The sequence below is a fragment of the Zonotrichia albicollis genome, chromosome 33 (assembly GCF_047830755.1).
Source record: "Zonotrichia albicollis isolate bZonAlb1 chromosome 33, bZonAlb1.hap1, whole genome shotgun sequence".
NCBI classification, from domain to species: domain Eukaryota; kingdom Metazoa; phylum Chordata; class Aves; order Passeriformes; family Passerellidae; genus Zonotrichia; species Zonotrichia albicollis.
In genome coordinates this window covers 906,282-921,251 of record NC_133851.1, presented here as the reverse complement: position 1 = coordinate 921,251, position 14,970 = coordinate 906,282, and the positions used below count along the sequence as shown (strand labels likewise).

The 14,970-nt window shown below is 55.5% G+C and overlaps 1 protein-coding gene across 2 annotated transcripts in view; it reads left to right on the top strand.

Annotated features, from left to right (window-relative positions):
• The first annotated feature begins 426 nt into the window (after positions 1–426).
• HDAC7 (histone deacetylase 7) overlaps positions 427–14,970 on the top strand; it is an 80,236-nt gene continuing 65,692 nt past the window's right edge. The window contains exon 1 of one of the 2 annotated variants that reach the window (XM_074530747.1): positions 427–561. Coding sequence is in view for 1 of the 2 variants with exons in the window: in XM_074530745.1 (XP_074386846.1) it covers positions 1,101–1,119 (19 nt within the window). In the remaining variant the exon portion in view is untranslated. Of the gene's footprint in view, positions 562–918; positions 1,120–14,970 lie in introns of those variants that run through there. The other variant, XM_074530745.1, reaches the window with a different exon arrangement.

Genomic DNA, 14,970 nt, shown 5'->3' with positions numbered 1-14,970 from the left:
TTGGCTGGAAGTTCTTCCACCATCTTTCCATCTTGGGCCGAACCCCAGGACTGTCGGATGAGGAAACAACACTTTTCTGACCCCAAAATCCCAAAGCTCATGTTTGGGAAGCTGAGTTTCAGGAGCTGAGGTCTGTCCCTGGCTGTGCCCTGGGATGGGGCTTGGAACAACCTGATTTAATGGAAGGTGTCCCTGCCCAGGGCAGGGGTGGATCAAGCTGAGCTTTAAGGCCCCTTCCAACCCAAACCATTCCGGGATTTTGTGTCTGGACGCTTTTATTTCTCTCATTTCCCACCTGCTCGCTCAGGCTGCCCCGTTTCCCTTGGTTTCTCAGCGAGCTGCACAATTTCCCTTCCCACTGGGACCGGGAGCGCTGGGTTAACGCCGCCGTCATCGGGTGTCAGCGCTGCACGGCCGCTTAACCCTCTCGGGGACGGGGAAAACAAAAGGGAGAGGAGGAAGAACCGAATTCTGTGCCGGTGACACTTTCTCCCGGCCAGCAAACAAAAGTTTTACGAGCTGAGCCCTCTGGATGCCGCATTCCAGCTTGGTAACATTTCGGTAACACATTGCAAACGTTTGACTCATAGAAACTTGGACGGCTGCAGCCGGGGGAGGGGGAAGAGCGTCACATTCCCATTCCCGGGCAGGGTTTGGTTGTCGGATTTCTTTTTTTAAAAAAAAAAGAACTGAAACTTCTCTCTGTTTAATGAAAAAAAAGTGTTTGAGGCTGAGGATTTCCACCGGCGCTCTCATTGTGTTTGGGAGTGAGGGGCTGGGAGGGACCCGGGGCAGCTGAACTCGCTTTTCTTCTGCAAGTTTGGTTTTTTTTTTTTTTTTTTTTTTTTTTCCCTCTGTGTTCCCAGGGCAGGGTTGGCTTTCTAGGTTTGATAAAGCATTTCCTTCCATTGTCATTCTATACGGCCTCTGGGCCCTGCGCTCAGTCCCTCCCCTTTGCCGTCCCCTCTCTTTCTCTCTCTCTCTCTCTCTCTCTCTCTTCCTGAACTTTAGTGAATCTTGAGATATAAAGAAAGCAGCTGCCTCCCTTAAGCACAGCCTGAACAATGAGACCTCCTCTGCAAGGGCTTTAACTCCTCTGGATGCAAGGACAAAGCCAGGGTGAGTAGCTGCTGGTGGCTCTGCCGGTCCCCGCACCGGCCGCTCCCGGTGTCCGTTCCCGCAGCTCCGGAGGGATCAGGTAGTCCTGGAGCAGATGCTGCGAGTGTAAAATCCCCCTAAACCCAGCCGGCACCGCGTGGGGAAGCGCTGGCGCTGTCCCCGTGGATGCTGTGCTGTCCCCATGGATGCTGTGCTGTCCCCACGGATGCTGTCCCCAGCAAAGCTGGAGAGGCTTTGCCACCCGGCCATGCCCCGGGATTTTGGGTCACCCCGCGCTCCCCGCCGAGTGAGACCGAGCAAAACCTGGCTCTGGGCAAGGTGGGAGGAATCCTGACCTCAAAGGCAAAGAAAAACAAACATGATGCAATCCGGCGTGACTGAGCCGGGCTGCGATGCTGGGCTGGGATTTGGGAATCGCCGAGCGGGAGACACCTCGGGCTTCCTGCAGGTTCTGGGGGTGCACAAAGAGGGCAGGGGCGCAGCGTGTGCCCTGGGGTCTGGCTTTGCCCCGGGGGTCTGCTTGGATCATCAAGCACAAAAAGCAGGAGGCGAAATCGGGCACAGCTCGGCGGGAGCCCGGCGCGTTAATTAAGGGGATTCGGGACAAGTGATGAAGGTGCTGCTGGATGGGCATCTCCCAGGATGGGATCCCACCCTTTACCCACCCAGGAAGCTGTAAATGGTTCACACGAGGGCCTGTGGATCACACAGCCCGAGTGGGATGGACCCCGGGCTGAAAAGGGAATTTCGTGCAGCCAAACACAGCCCAGATGTTGTTATCTGGTGGCCCCCTCCCCGCCCCTGAGTTTCTCCTCTTCATCCCGTGTGTCTTCAGTGTCTGCTGGCTGGGATAAAACATGATTCACAGGATCCTGGGCCTCGTAAACAGGGAATGATCAAACAAGGCATAAAAGAACATTTTTATTGCTCGTTAGGGCTTTGCTAAGACCGTCTGGGGCTCTGTGTCGGTTCAGGTAGCTGCTGGAGCACAGCGTGTTCTTGTAGTACAAATGTAAAAATTCTCTCATGTTCTGCAGTTCAAAACTGCTCAAAACGCGACTGGAAGTTCATTAAGGGACCTACAGAGCTCATGGTTTGTGCAAAGTCCTTAGAAAGGGACAACTCAGAGTGGGTTTGATAGAGTTTTGAGATTTTCCCGCCATAAAATCCCATTTCTTGTCTAACTGGGACCAGTTCCTTGTGTCCCAGTGCAGCTGTGTTTGTTTGTGTCACTTGTTCTTGATCTCTGCTAAATCCAGCAATTTTGGGCAGCTCTCTGGTTTCTCTGACAATGCACAAGGTGTTGTGGGATTTAAGGTGAGCGTGACAGGTTGACCTTAAATCCCATGGACTAAGCTGAAGGACGTGGATAAAATTGGGCTTTAAAGTAGAATGAGGTGGGTGAAATGAGCGTGTCCAGGTTTGAGCTCAGGTCCATGGGTGGAGGAACCCTCCAAAACTCTTGAGCTCCTTCTGGGATGGGCATTTCTCCAGCAGGACCCGACTTGTGTTAATATAAATGTAGATGAAACCTTCAGGTTTAACCGAGCTTTTCAGAGGCAGAATTTCGCTCCCTCGCTTTTCAGGAGGCAACAAGAACTTCACCACCACTGGAAGCCCCCCAGCTCTGTGCCCTGGTCCCTCCTGGCAGCCTCCAGGAGCCCACCCGAGCTCCTGGCACTCGCACAATGAGGAAATGGGCCAGCATTTCCACATTAGCAATCAACTTTCCAGGGATGTTGCATGGATTTTCCAGCAAGGGGTGGAACAGCACCAGCCACGCTTGGATCCACCAGTCCAGGGCTGAGGTGCTGCAGGAGAAGGACCAGGGATGGTTTGGGAAGTCTTAAATGAGTGTTCAGAGAATAAACACCCACAGAGGTACAGCAGCTCTGGGTCAAACCCTGTCCTGGTGCTTGGACCTTGGTGCTGTCCCTGCTGGGCTCCCCATCCCTGGGAACACTCAGGGTCCCACCTGGAGGAGCTTCTTGGCATCCTGAAGGACTTTACAGGGATTTTGTCCCTCACTGTCCCATGGTGAAGCTGAGCTTGGGGTGTCACACATGGATGGGAAATTGGGGCAAAACACTTGGAAATGCCCACCTGGAGTGGGGTTGAGGTGACAGGAGGTGTCTGACCTGCACAGGGATAGGAGGCCACAGCTGGACTCGAAGGTCTTGGGGGCCTTTTCCAACCTGAATCATTCCATGACCTTATTTCCATCTGCCCCTCGGTCTGTCTCTGCTGGACAGACACAGCTTTGTGTTAGCATCATCAGGAGACGATGCACTTTAACTAAATTTTAATTAGGCTTGGCTAGTTCATCAGGAAGTTTACTTTCAAAGCAAATAAAGCCAGCGAGCAGCCATAGAGCCAGGAAACAGGTAAGGTTATTTATTGCCCAAACAAACCAGGCGGGTAAGGCAACAAAAATCGTGTCTGAGCTCAGCCTTCAGTGGTGGCTGTACCTGATGGTTCTCAGATCACCAGCAAACTGCTAAATAATGAGGTTTTGTGTGGTGGCCACACAGAAAGACCCTCGTGGCCACACGCATTCCCCCATCCTTGGAATTGGCTGTGCTGGACATCGTGGGGCTGTCGGTGGCTCTGGAATAGTTATTGCTTCAGTCTGGAGCTGGATCTGCTTTGCTGTTGTTTTGGCATCTTTCAAACGCAAAACTCACGGGAGAAGAATTCTTTATGCCTGTAAAACCCATCCTGGGACAAACCTACAGCAGAGCCAGGTGGGATTTGAGGGGCTGCACCCCTGGATTGAGGGGGGAGCAGGAGGAGATGGAGCCTCGGGGGTCACCAGGTGCTGCTTGGGGGATGGAGAGAACAAAGCCCAGGACAGCCTTGGCTTTTCCATGTCTTTCTTTCTGTGCTCACTTCCATGCTGGGAAGGCAGTTTTTCCAGCCAGACTTCCAGATTTGGAAAAAGCTCAGAGAGTTGGACATGTGGGGAATGAGCAGTGGTGGAGCTTTGGGGCTCAGCCTGGGGGACCCGGGATGGATGGAGGGATCCATGGATGGATGGATGGGTGGATCCATGGATGGATGGACATGGAGATGGATGGATGGTTCATGCATCCATGCATGGATGGATGGACGGACGTGGGGATGGATCCATGGATGGATGGGTGCATCCATGGATGGGTGGACGGACGTGGGGATGGATCCATGGATGGATGGGTGCATCCATGGATGGATGGACGGACGTGGGGATGGATCCATGGATGGATGGGTGCATCCATGGATGGGTGGATGGACATGGGGATGGATCCATGGATGGATGGGTGCATCCATGGATTGATGGATCCGTGGGTGGACATGGGGATGGATCTATGAATGGATGGACAGACAGACAGACATGCTCCTTTCCCAAACCCAAGAGCGGGACCCCCTTTCCCATCCCTGCTGTGGCATCCCAGCCTGGAGGTGCCGGTCCCTCCCGCTGCCAGGGGAGGGGAGCCAGGGCCTTTCCAAGGTTACCAACCTCTTATTTTTGGACGCGTTTCCCTGCTCTGGAGCCGTCCCAGGCTGGAGCTGTTGAAGTTTTCGGTCCTTTGTTTGTTTAATTGAAGTGCTGTTTGTTTTTGATCACGGGCATGAGATAGGCGCTTCCTCTGCAGGCAGGAAGCAGTGATTTCCTGTTCTGTCCCCGGCCAACTCTCACTGCGCAGGAAACCTCGCTCTGCTGAGTGGCCACTTTTCGTGCAGCATTTTTGGAAGGTTTTACGTGCTGTTGTTTTGGTTTTTTCTCTTTTTTCTTTCTTTTTTTCCCTCCCTTCCCCTGTGAGCGGCGCTGGTGGTGTTGGGTCCCTGTTGGAAGGATGTGTGGAGGGCCGGGAGTCAGCACTCAGCAGACTGGGGATGCTGTTTGATGAAAATTTGTCCATTTAGCCTCAGATCTTTCAGTCCTGTTGAGAAGTTGGTTGGTTCACCTCGAAATGAACATTTTTGGTTGTGTTTTTTGGGGAGAGCACTGCCCAGGAAGGTGTGTCTGTCCCAGGTTATTCAAACCAATTCCCTGATGTCACACAGAGACTCAGGGCAGGACAAGGAGTCAAACCACACCTGGGCCACCCCTGTCAGCTTTACCTGCTTGTGTCCTTGCTGTGCTAGAGGACCCTTAGGCAGAATTGGCGTTGTTCATCCTGGAGAAGAGATGATTTGGGGTGACCTCATTGTGGTCTTTCAGACCCTGAAGGAGCTGCAGGAGAGTGCCAGGACAAGGGAGAGGCTTTAAACTGCCAGAGTGCAGGGTTAGAGGGGATTTTGGGAAGGAATTCCTCCCTGTGAGGGCTGGTAAAGGCGCAGAATGTGGCTGCCCCATCCCTGGTAGCGTTCAAAGCCAGGTTGGACAGGGCTTGGAGCAACCTCGGATGATGGGAGGTGTCCCTGCCCATAGCAGGGGTGGAACAGGATGGTTTTTAAGGTCCCTTCCACCCACATGCCCAGGCCAGTCCCACAAACCATCCGAGAGGAGTCAAGGATGGGGTTTGAGCCGAGGTCCCACACCTGTGGAGGTGTTTCTGGGGTGGAAAAGGGACGTTCAGGTTTTCCTGTGGAATCCCAGAGAGGCGGAGCTGCGGCTCTTTGGCAGCTCCCAGTGCATGGGGATGTTGTTACTCTGGGCCACTGTTACTCTGGGCTGTTGTTACTCTGGGCCGCTGTTACTCTGGGACGTTGTTACTCAGGGACGTTGTTACTCTGGGCCGTTGTTACTCAGGGCCGCTGTTACTCATGGACGTTGTTACTCAGGGACATTGTTACTCAGGATGATTTACTCAGGGATGTTTTACTCAGCGTGTTTATCCTCCAGCAGCAAACCCAGACAGGCTCTCACTCAGCACCCTGCCCAGAGGTGAAGCGCTGCAGTATCAGATGGCTCCAGCCACAGGAAGCCCGGACAGACAGACAGACACTGTGAGAGCCGTGGGAGCCCCAGGGCAGCAGATGTGACCGCGAGCAGAAAGAACTTCTCGGCCCGAGGTTTTAATTATCTGCCTGTTGTAAAGGGGCTCCCCTGTGGGGAGGGGGTTTCTAAGGGGAAAAGCAGCGGCTGCAGGAACAAAGCAGGGAGGGGAAAGGCTGGGGAAGGGCGAGCAGAGCTGCTCACAGGCCCCAAATCCCTCAAATGCCCCTCATGGAGAGGGGAGGGTCAGGAGAGGGGATGGTCAAGAGGAGATGGTCAGGAGATGAGACAGTCAGGAGAAGGGGACGGTCAGGAGAGGGGATGGTCAGAGGGTTTAGCCAGAGTTGTGCAAGAGCAGCTGGCTGGGGCCGTTTGGCTGCAGGAGGATGATGATGAAAGGGCTGGGGATGCACAGAGGGAGGGCCGGGAGCTGCAGGAGCAGAGAGAGGGCAGCATGCTCCCGCCCGTAGCTGCTCCATTTGGGCCACCACTTGTGCTCGGAGCCATCCAAGGAAAACTTTGCTCGGGCTGCTCTCCCGCAGCCCCAGCCCCGTGCAAGTGCATCCCCCATCACCTCAGCCCCCTCCCCTGCCCCGTTCCTGCAGAGCTCCCCGTTCCCAAGGCCCCTCCAGATCGCTGACATCAGCGCCGGTTGCCATGGAAAAGCCAGGTTGTCCAAAACACGACCCCTTGGCCTGATCCCATGTGTGTCAGGAAATGAAGGTTTTATGGCCCATCTCTGCAGCGAGGCAGAAAGAGCCGGGCAGGAACCGCGGCCCCGGCACAGCCCCCCGGTCACGGCTGCTGGCCCAGGATTCCTGCCGGGGACACGGGACCTGCTGAGGGGACACAGCCTGGGTTGGGCCTCCTGAGCTGCCTCTGGGCTCTGAGATTGCTGCTGGCGGCTGGGACAGCCCCAGGAGAGGCAATCTCCTCCTTGGATTCCTCCCTGGAATTCCCTGCGTGCCCAGGGAAGCTGAGGCTGCCTCTGGATCTCTGGAAGTGCCCAAGGCCAGGTTGGACAGGGTTGGAGCAACATGGGACAGTGGAAAGTGTCCCTGTCCATGGCAGGGAGTGAAATGGGAGCTTTAAGGTCCTTTCCAACCCAACCCATGGTGTGACTTTATGCATTTTGGGGAGAGGTAGAGAGGAGGAATTGAGCAGAGGCAGAAAATGAGAGGAAAAGTCCCCAGGAGCTCACACCGGAGCAATGGAGTGAAAGTTTTGGAGTGGAAGAACAAAACTCTGCTCACACCTGAGCTGGGGCTCACACTGCCTTTGGAGGAACTGTGACATGCAGGGAGGGAGAATCCAAAGATATTTAGGAGTCTTGGCCACAGAGATTTTCCTAAAGCTGTCCCAGAATGATGGAAGCAAAGGCCTTGCAGACCTTTGGTGTGAGGGCTTGGGAAGGAAACCTCAGGTGTGGCAGGGAGGGGACACTGCTGTTCCAGGCAGTTTGGCCAGGGTCCGGCCTGGGGGATGTGCTGGGAAATGAGAATTTGGTGTTTGATTTTTGTGTGGGGTGCTGGGCACGGCAAGTGCCTGCAGGGCTTGTTCTGGTCTTGCTTTGGCTGAAAATTTGGCAGTGCCACGGCTGGATCACCCCAGTGAGTGGCACCAGGAGCCAGCCCGGGCTCCAGAGCAAAGCTGGCAGTGCCACCCTCCCGTCCCCACAGTGCCACCTTCCTGTCCCTGTGGTGCCACCCTCCCGTCCCCACGGTGCCAACCGACCCTCGCCCCGCTGCAGCCTCCCCCCCTCGCCGTGGGTGTTTTGGGGTTAAAAATAGACTCCAGATTTCGGTTGGTGAAGGCGGAGGCAGGGAGCAGGAGCTGTTTATCAGTGCCAGGGTTTCCCCTGAGACACTGAAATGACTCAGATAAGAGATGGGCACAACGTGCACGTCCTCCCTGAGCTGGTGCCAGGGCTGAGGTGTCCTGGGTGTCACAGGACAGTCCCTGTGGATGTGCTGGGGTGTCCTGGGTGTCACAGGACAGTCCCTGTGGATGTGCTGGGGTGTCCTGGGTGTCAGAGTCCCTGTGGATGTGCTGAGGTGTCCCGGGTGTCACAGGACAGTCCCTGTGGATGTGCTGGGGTGTCCTGGGTGTCACAGGACAGTCCCTGTGGATGTGCTGGGGTGTCCTGGGTGTCACAGGACAGTCCCTGTGGATGTGCTGAGGTGTCCTGGATGTCACAGGACAGTCCCTGTGGATGTGCTGGAGTGTCCTGGGTGTCACAGGACAGTCCCTGTGGATGTGCTGAGGTGTCCTGGATGTCACAGGACAGTCCCTGTGGATGTGCTGGAGTGTCCTGGGTGTCACAGGACTGTCCCTGTGGATGTGCTGGGGTGTCCTGGGTGTCACAGTCCCTGTGGATGTGCTGGAGTGTCCTGGGTGTCACAGTCCCTGTGGATGCTCCATGGAGCTCTTGTTCCTACCAGGCTTGGATGCTCTGCAGCCTCCTCCCCTCAGCCCCTTTTGGGAGTGTTGCTCTCTGCTGTTAATCCTGTCCCAGCCACAGAGCCATGAAAGGTTTGGGTTGGAAGGGACCTTAAAGCTCATCCTGTCCCACCCCCTGCCATGGGCAGGGACCATCCCAGGTCTGGGATCTTCCCTTCCACCACCCCAGGTTGCTCCAAGCCCTGTCCAACCTGGGCTGGAGCTTTCTGATGCTCTGGAGCTCTTTTCCCACAGTGTCAGCGTGTTCAAAAGCAGCAGCTGGGGCCTGAATCAGCCACATCAGAATCAGCCAAATCTCGTTTTTCAGAAGGGGTGGCACAGGCACTGCTGGGCCCTGCAGGGTTTTTTATTCTCTAACTGTTAATACATCTCTTAAACCAAGTTAGCCCTCTAATTAGTCCCTACATAACTTTACAATTTAACTATTGTTATCCTATAATTTTAAGTATTTTTCAGAGTGCCAAGAAAAATTATTTAAACTTCATTGAAAGCCTTCTCCGAGGAGGAGGAGGAGGGAGCTGCAGGGTGTGGGCAGCATCCCCTGGGCAGCACCCTGAGCACCCCAGGCAGGTCAGTGGGGCTGGGTGCTGCCAGCTCATCCTGGGCTCATTTTCAGGGGTGCTGAACCCTCTCTCTGCACCCCAGGCAGGTCAGTGGGGCTGGGTGCTGCCAGCTCATCCTGGGCTCATTTTCAGGGGTGCTGAACCCTCTCTCTGCACCCCAGGCAGGTCAATGCCTCGGGCAGTGGGGCTGGGTGCTGCCAGCTCATCCTGGGCTCATTTTCAGGGGTGCTGAACCCCCTCTCCCGCTCAGCAGCAGCGGCAGCAGTTTCCTGTTTGACTCACACCTGACACAAGCCGGGGCCTCTCTCGCGCTGGGGAGCGACTGAATGGGGCTGTTTACAATTAGAGAACGTGGGATTCCCAGAAAGAGCCTCAGACCGGACGTCCTGAAGCGAAATACCCCGGGCGGGCGTCAGCAGCTAAAAATACCCGCGGCAGAGCCCGGAGCCGTCCGCGATCCCGATCCCGCCGCGCTCCGGCCGCTCGGACCCGGGGGCACTGCACCCAAATTTCGGCTTTACACCCCCCCCCCCCCCCCCCTCGGGGCACAGCACCCAAATTCCGGCTTTGTATCCTTCCCTCAAATTCCAGCTCTCCATTCCCCCCACAAATTCCAGCTCTCCATCCTCCCTTGGGGCACAGCACCCAGATTCTGGCTCTCCATCCTCCCCCCCCAAATTCCAGCTCTCCATCAATCCCCCCAGGGCACAGCACCCAAATTCCCGCTCTCCATCCCGCCCCCAAATTCCAGCTCTCCATCCCCTCCACCGGGACACAGCACCCAAATTCCAACTCTCCACGCCCCCCCCCTCCAAATTCCAGCTCTCCATCTCCCCCCTGGGACACAGCACCCAAATTCCCGCTCTCCATCCTTCCCCCAAATTCCAGCTCTCCATCCCCTCCACTGGGACACAGCACCCAAATTCCCACTCTCCATCCTCCCCCCAAATTCCAGTTTTCCATCCCCCTCCGGGCTCTTTTTTGGCATAACTTGGTGCTCCCCGTGCTGGTGGATGCCCCTCGCAGGGATTTCTCTTGGTTTCTGTGTTGTTTGTGGGAGGGGGGGCAGTAAGGCAAGGGTTAAAATGTGAATAATCAGGGTTTCAGCCAGAAGTGGCGGATGGGAGTGGGTTCAGCTCGTTGAAGGGCTGGGGTGGGTGGGAAGTGAGGCAGGAGCAGCTGCTCAGGGGCAGGGACAGGGACTTTGCTGGGCGGCTGGAGCTGGTGGCCAGGTGGGCACCAGGGAGGCTGAAATTCCCCAGGATCTGAATCAGAACTGGGGTAGGGAAAGGTGCTAAAGGCAGAGAATCACAGAGCCACAGAATGGTTTGGGCTGGGAGGAACCCTAAAGCTCACACAGAGATTTAGGGCAGAGACACCTTCCCCTGTCCCAGGGTGCTCCAAACCCTGCCCAGCCCGGCCTGGGACACTTCAGGGATGGAGCAGCCGCAGATTCTCTGTGCCACGGCCCTGCCACTCTCATAGGGAGGAATTTCTTTCAAATTTCTTTCAGATATTTCAGTTTGGTCCCTGGTGCTTGGTGCGGGGCTCAGAACGGGACCAGGCTCAGCCTGGGCTAAGCTTTGCTGTCACCCCAGCCCTGCTGCTTTTGTGCCTCTGCCCAATGCTCATGGCTGAAATAAGAGACAAAAGATGGGTGAGAGAAAAGGGCACAGAAGGAATCCTCCAGAGGCAGCCCTGCAGCCCAGTGACCCCGTCCTGACAGAGATTTCGGAAGGCAGAGCTCCCGTTAAGGCACTTATGCAATAGGTTGTTACCAGAGGAAGTTTCTCTTCAACCCCAGGCAGTTGGTGGTTGATTTATGTCCTGCAGCTTTAGATTTTCTAGGTTGCAGTGGTGTTGCATAAGAAGATAATTTGACCCTGCATTTCTTAAAAGTTTTTTTTTGTTGGGGATGGTCTCTTTCATCTGCCTCTCATGTACCTGGAGATGTAAAAGGAAGGATAATTCCACAGCTTGTCTCACTATGAGAGTGAATCCCTGAGTTTTCTGAGGTGCAGTTGGATTTGGGTGTTTCCTCACACCAGGGCTGGACACTTTTCCTTGTGAGTTTTGTGCCCAGGATAAGAGCAGCTCCGTTCTGTTTGTGCCTTTAATTTCTCCTGCTCTCTTCATGCACCAGATTACTTTTGCTCTTAGGCAATGAACACAACAGTGGGGAATTCTCCAGGAATGGGATGCAGGGATGGACTGCAGGGACAACTTGGAACCATCTCAGCTCGTGTAGAGATCAGCCCTGGACTTAATGGCCCTGGGACCCCTTCCAGTGCAGGGCTTTGCTGGGGAAGAGCTGTCCCTGAGTGGGAGTGAATTCATTTCTTGAGCGAATTCAATTCATTTCATTTCATGGCAGGGGAGACAGACGGGTCTGGCAGCTCCCCTTGGGCTCTCTCCTGATTTGCCATTTGCCTTTAACCTAAACTAAAAGTCATTTAGACTGAGAGCACGCATCAGTGTTTGTGAACAGAAGGGCAATTACAGGGAGAAAACCAATTTCCACCAGCGTGGTTGGGGCACAGCCACGGCCCCATTGTCTGAACCACGGGGTCCTGCCAGGACCAAGCCCAGGTTCTCCTCCTCCAGCAAGGAGAGCTGGGACGATTCCTGCTCTTTTCCAGCCTCCCCTGATACCCTGGAGGAAACTCTTTGCACTCACTCTTGCAGAACTGGGGTGAGTGACTCCTTTCCCCTTTCTTATCTCAGGAATCTGAACCATTCCTGGTCCTGGCGGTGTCTGTGGGAAATCTGAGCTGAACTTCTCAAACTGAGAGGTTTTTCCCATCCCGGGTGAGTGTGGGTGGCTCCAAGGCTGCTCCAATTTTAGCCTCCACACACCACCCAGATGTTAAACTGGGCATCTTCTGCATCAGCTCCCGGGACATTCATTGTCCGGGAGTCCCCGGGTGGCCGATTGTGCCAGCAGGAGCTTTCATGGAAACAGCCCCATTTCTTTCTGTGGCAGCTCCAAGTGTTTGCAAAAAGCTGGTGGAGCCCCAGGAGCTTCTGGCAGCTTCATGTTATTTTGAAAGCAGTCAGTCCCCAGCTGGGTGTGAGAGCAAAACGAAAGGATGCGAGATAAAGGCGCCGGTGCAGCGAGCGAGGGCAGCCCGTCATTCTGAAACCAGGCATGGAAACTGTGCCGGGGAGAAAAGCTCGAGAGCAGGGCCTGGCCCCCTTACCACACACACCCCGAGCACGCCAGACAGTGCCTCTGCCTGGGGACGGGCACGTGTGGCCACGGGACAGCGACGGGAGCCTCGAGGGCAGTGGTGCCTCTGACCGGGGTGATGAGCGGCGACAACAAAGGTACCGAAAATGACCTGACCTGTCCAGCTCCTCTTGTCCAACCCATCTCTGGTGTCCAGGTGTGTCCAGCTCCCCTCATCCAACCCATCTCTTATGTTCAGGTTGGTCTGGGGAGTCCTCTCTAGCTCCCCTCGTCCAACCCACTCTTGTGTCCAGATGTCTCTGGGGAGTCCTGTCCAGCTCCTCTTGTCCAACCCATCTCTGGTGTCCAGGTGTGTCCTGCTCCCCTTGTCCAACCCATCTCTTGTATCCAGGTGTGTCTGGGGACTCCTGTTCTGCTCTCCTTGTCCAACCCACCCTTGTGTCCAGGTGTCTCTTTACCCTCTGCCTTCTCCTGAGCATCCCTTTCCTCCTGCCCTCCATCGCTGCCAGGGGATTTGGGCACCTCCAGGCCTGAGCTGCTCTGAGGCCCAGGAGATGTGGAGGTGGAGGGGAGTGAATGGTGTGGAGAAGAGGAGGCTCTGGTGGGGTTTTGGGGTGGTTTTTGTTCCCTTTGCTGCCTGCCCAAGGGCCTGGGTGGCCTTTGCCAGGGGACAGGGGCACTGTGCCCAGGGCTGCCACACTGACCATGCCCTGCCCAGAGCACACAGGGATTTAGGGACCTTCATTGTAGAAACTTTGGGTTGGAAGGGACCTCAAAGATCACCCAGTTCCACCTGCCATGGACCCGTTGTGTCCGGTCTAGCTCATTGTCCCCGCTCTTGCCTGCACGGCTCAGTGTCCCCGTCCCCTGTGGTGACAATCCAGCCTTGGTGGTTTAGGCAGCTCTGAGGTGCTCTGATGGACAGTGAAGGGCTGGCTTTGGAGGTCTGGGTGACACCAGGGAGGGGATGGCTGCCAGGGCAGGTGGCTGTTGCTCGTTGTCACCATTCTCACCACACAGCCCATGACAATCTCCTCACCCAGCTCTTCTCACCCACTGGAGCTGGGACATGAGAGCATCTCTGCTTCCTCCATCCCAGGCTTTTCCATTTTTTGTCCCTTCTCTTGCCACCCCCTGGCACTTCCTGGCTCTCTTTCTGTGGGTGGGAAATGGGTTCAGAAGTGCAGCTCCCAACACCACGGCTCGGGGAGCTGTGATGGAAGAATTTGTTGAGTTTTGTCCTATCTCAAAAGTGCTGAAACTGGTGAAACGCTCCCACACCCCCTCCTGGGAATTTCCAGCTAAACCCAACTGGTTTTGGTTCTCGGGACTCTTGAGAAAGCTGAGCTCAGGCTCGGGGGGGCCGTGGCTCAGAAACCAGGATGGGAACTGGAGATTTGGCACCATAGAGCTGAATCCTGTGACCTGCAGATGCCTGTGAGGTTTGGGGGGTTGGCTTGGCAGCACAGCTCTGCTTTGAGCTCCTCATCCCCTGGTTTGAGGCACAGAGAGGGAAGGGGAGGAGAGGGAAGGACACAGCCCAAGAACTGAGCCTGTCCTGGGATGCTCAGGGGGAAAAAGGGGAGGCACTTCATGGACTGTGACTGCAAAACTTCCAAACCCAGGGTTCCTCCAGCTGCTCTAGGCTGAGAAAACACCTCCAGGGCTGTTCTCAACAGCTGGGAACAGCAGCAGATGGGAGCCTGATGGTGGCCAGCAATTAGTGCAAATTAGGGTCAATCACAGCCTTTGGAGGAGCGGAGGAGATGCAGCCAAATCTCTCCTCTTTCCTCCTGTTTCAAAGAGGGGCAGCAGGACCTGGGGGGACTCTGGAGGTTGTGTCTCACCTGGGGGGTGCCAGCTCTGCTGCCAGCGTGCCCAGCAGCTCAGAGCAGTGCCCAGAGCGTGCCAGACGCTTTTGTTCCTTCTCCTGGTGTTTAGGAAAACAGAGTTTTGCCGGTTATTCTTCCCTTCCCTGGCTGCAAACCCTCTGGGCTTTAAACAAAGGGAAATAAACAATTCCCAGTGACATTTGCAAAGCTTCTACAGCCCTTCTCAGCGAAACTGTTTGGTCTGAGCTTCTCTAAAGAAAAAGGTGAGGAAGAGGAGGGAGTGGTCCATGTGCAGGTGTGATGGATTTGCCATGTAGGAGCTGCCTTTAGGTTATATTAAAAAGGCATAAATCTACAAAAACCCGGTAAAAGCCCTGCCCAACCTGGCTTTGGGATCCAAGGGCCCAAATTCCAAAATTAGGGAATTTCTCCCTAAAAACCCGTCTAAATCTTCTCCCTGTCAATGCACAGTGGTTCCCCCTGTCCTGTCACTCCCTGCCCTCGGGAAAAGCCTCCCCAAGCCGGGCTGTGCCTTGCTCAGGGTGCACAGAGGAGCCCACCAGGTTCTTCTGTGCCTGCAAACCCCATCGGGGATGCCTTGGGGTGGATTTGGTTATCAGGGAAACCTTAATTAAAGGCTCATTAAAGGCCACCGAGTCCCGGCCGGGGCCGGGAGGGGGCGCGGGGCAGAAACTTTGAGTCACTCGCGGGGTGTTTTGGAGCGAAATTCGGAGCCGCCGCGGCCCCTTCCCGGCCCATTGTTGTGGTTTGACAATCACATTTTCCTGTTTTTAAAGCAAATGTTTTTCTCTCCCCCGGGGACGTAACCGAAGCCCCGCGAGTGCAGCGGGGGAAGGTGAGAGGGGGGATCCAGGAACGGAGAGATCC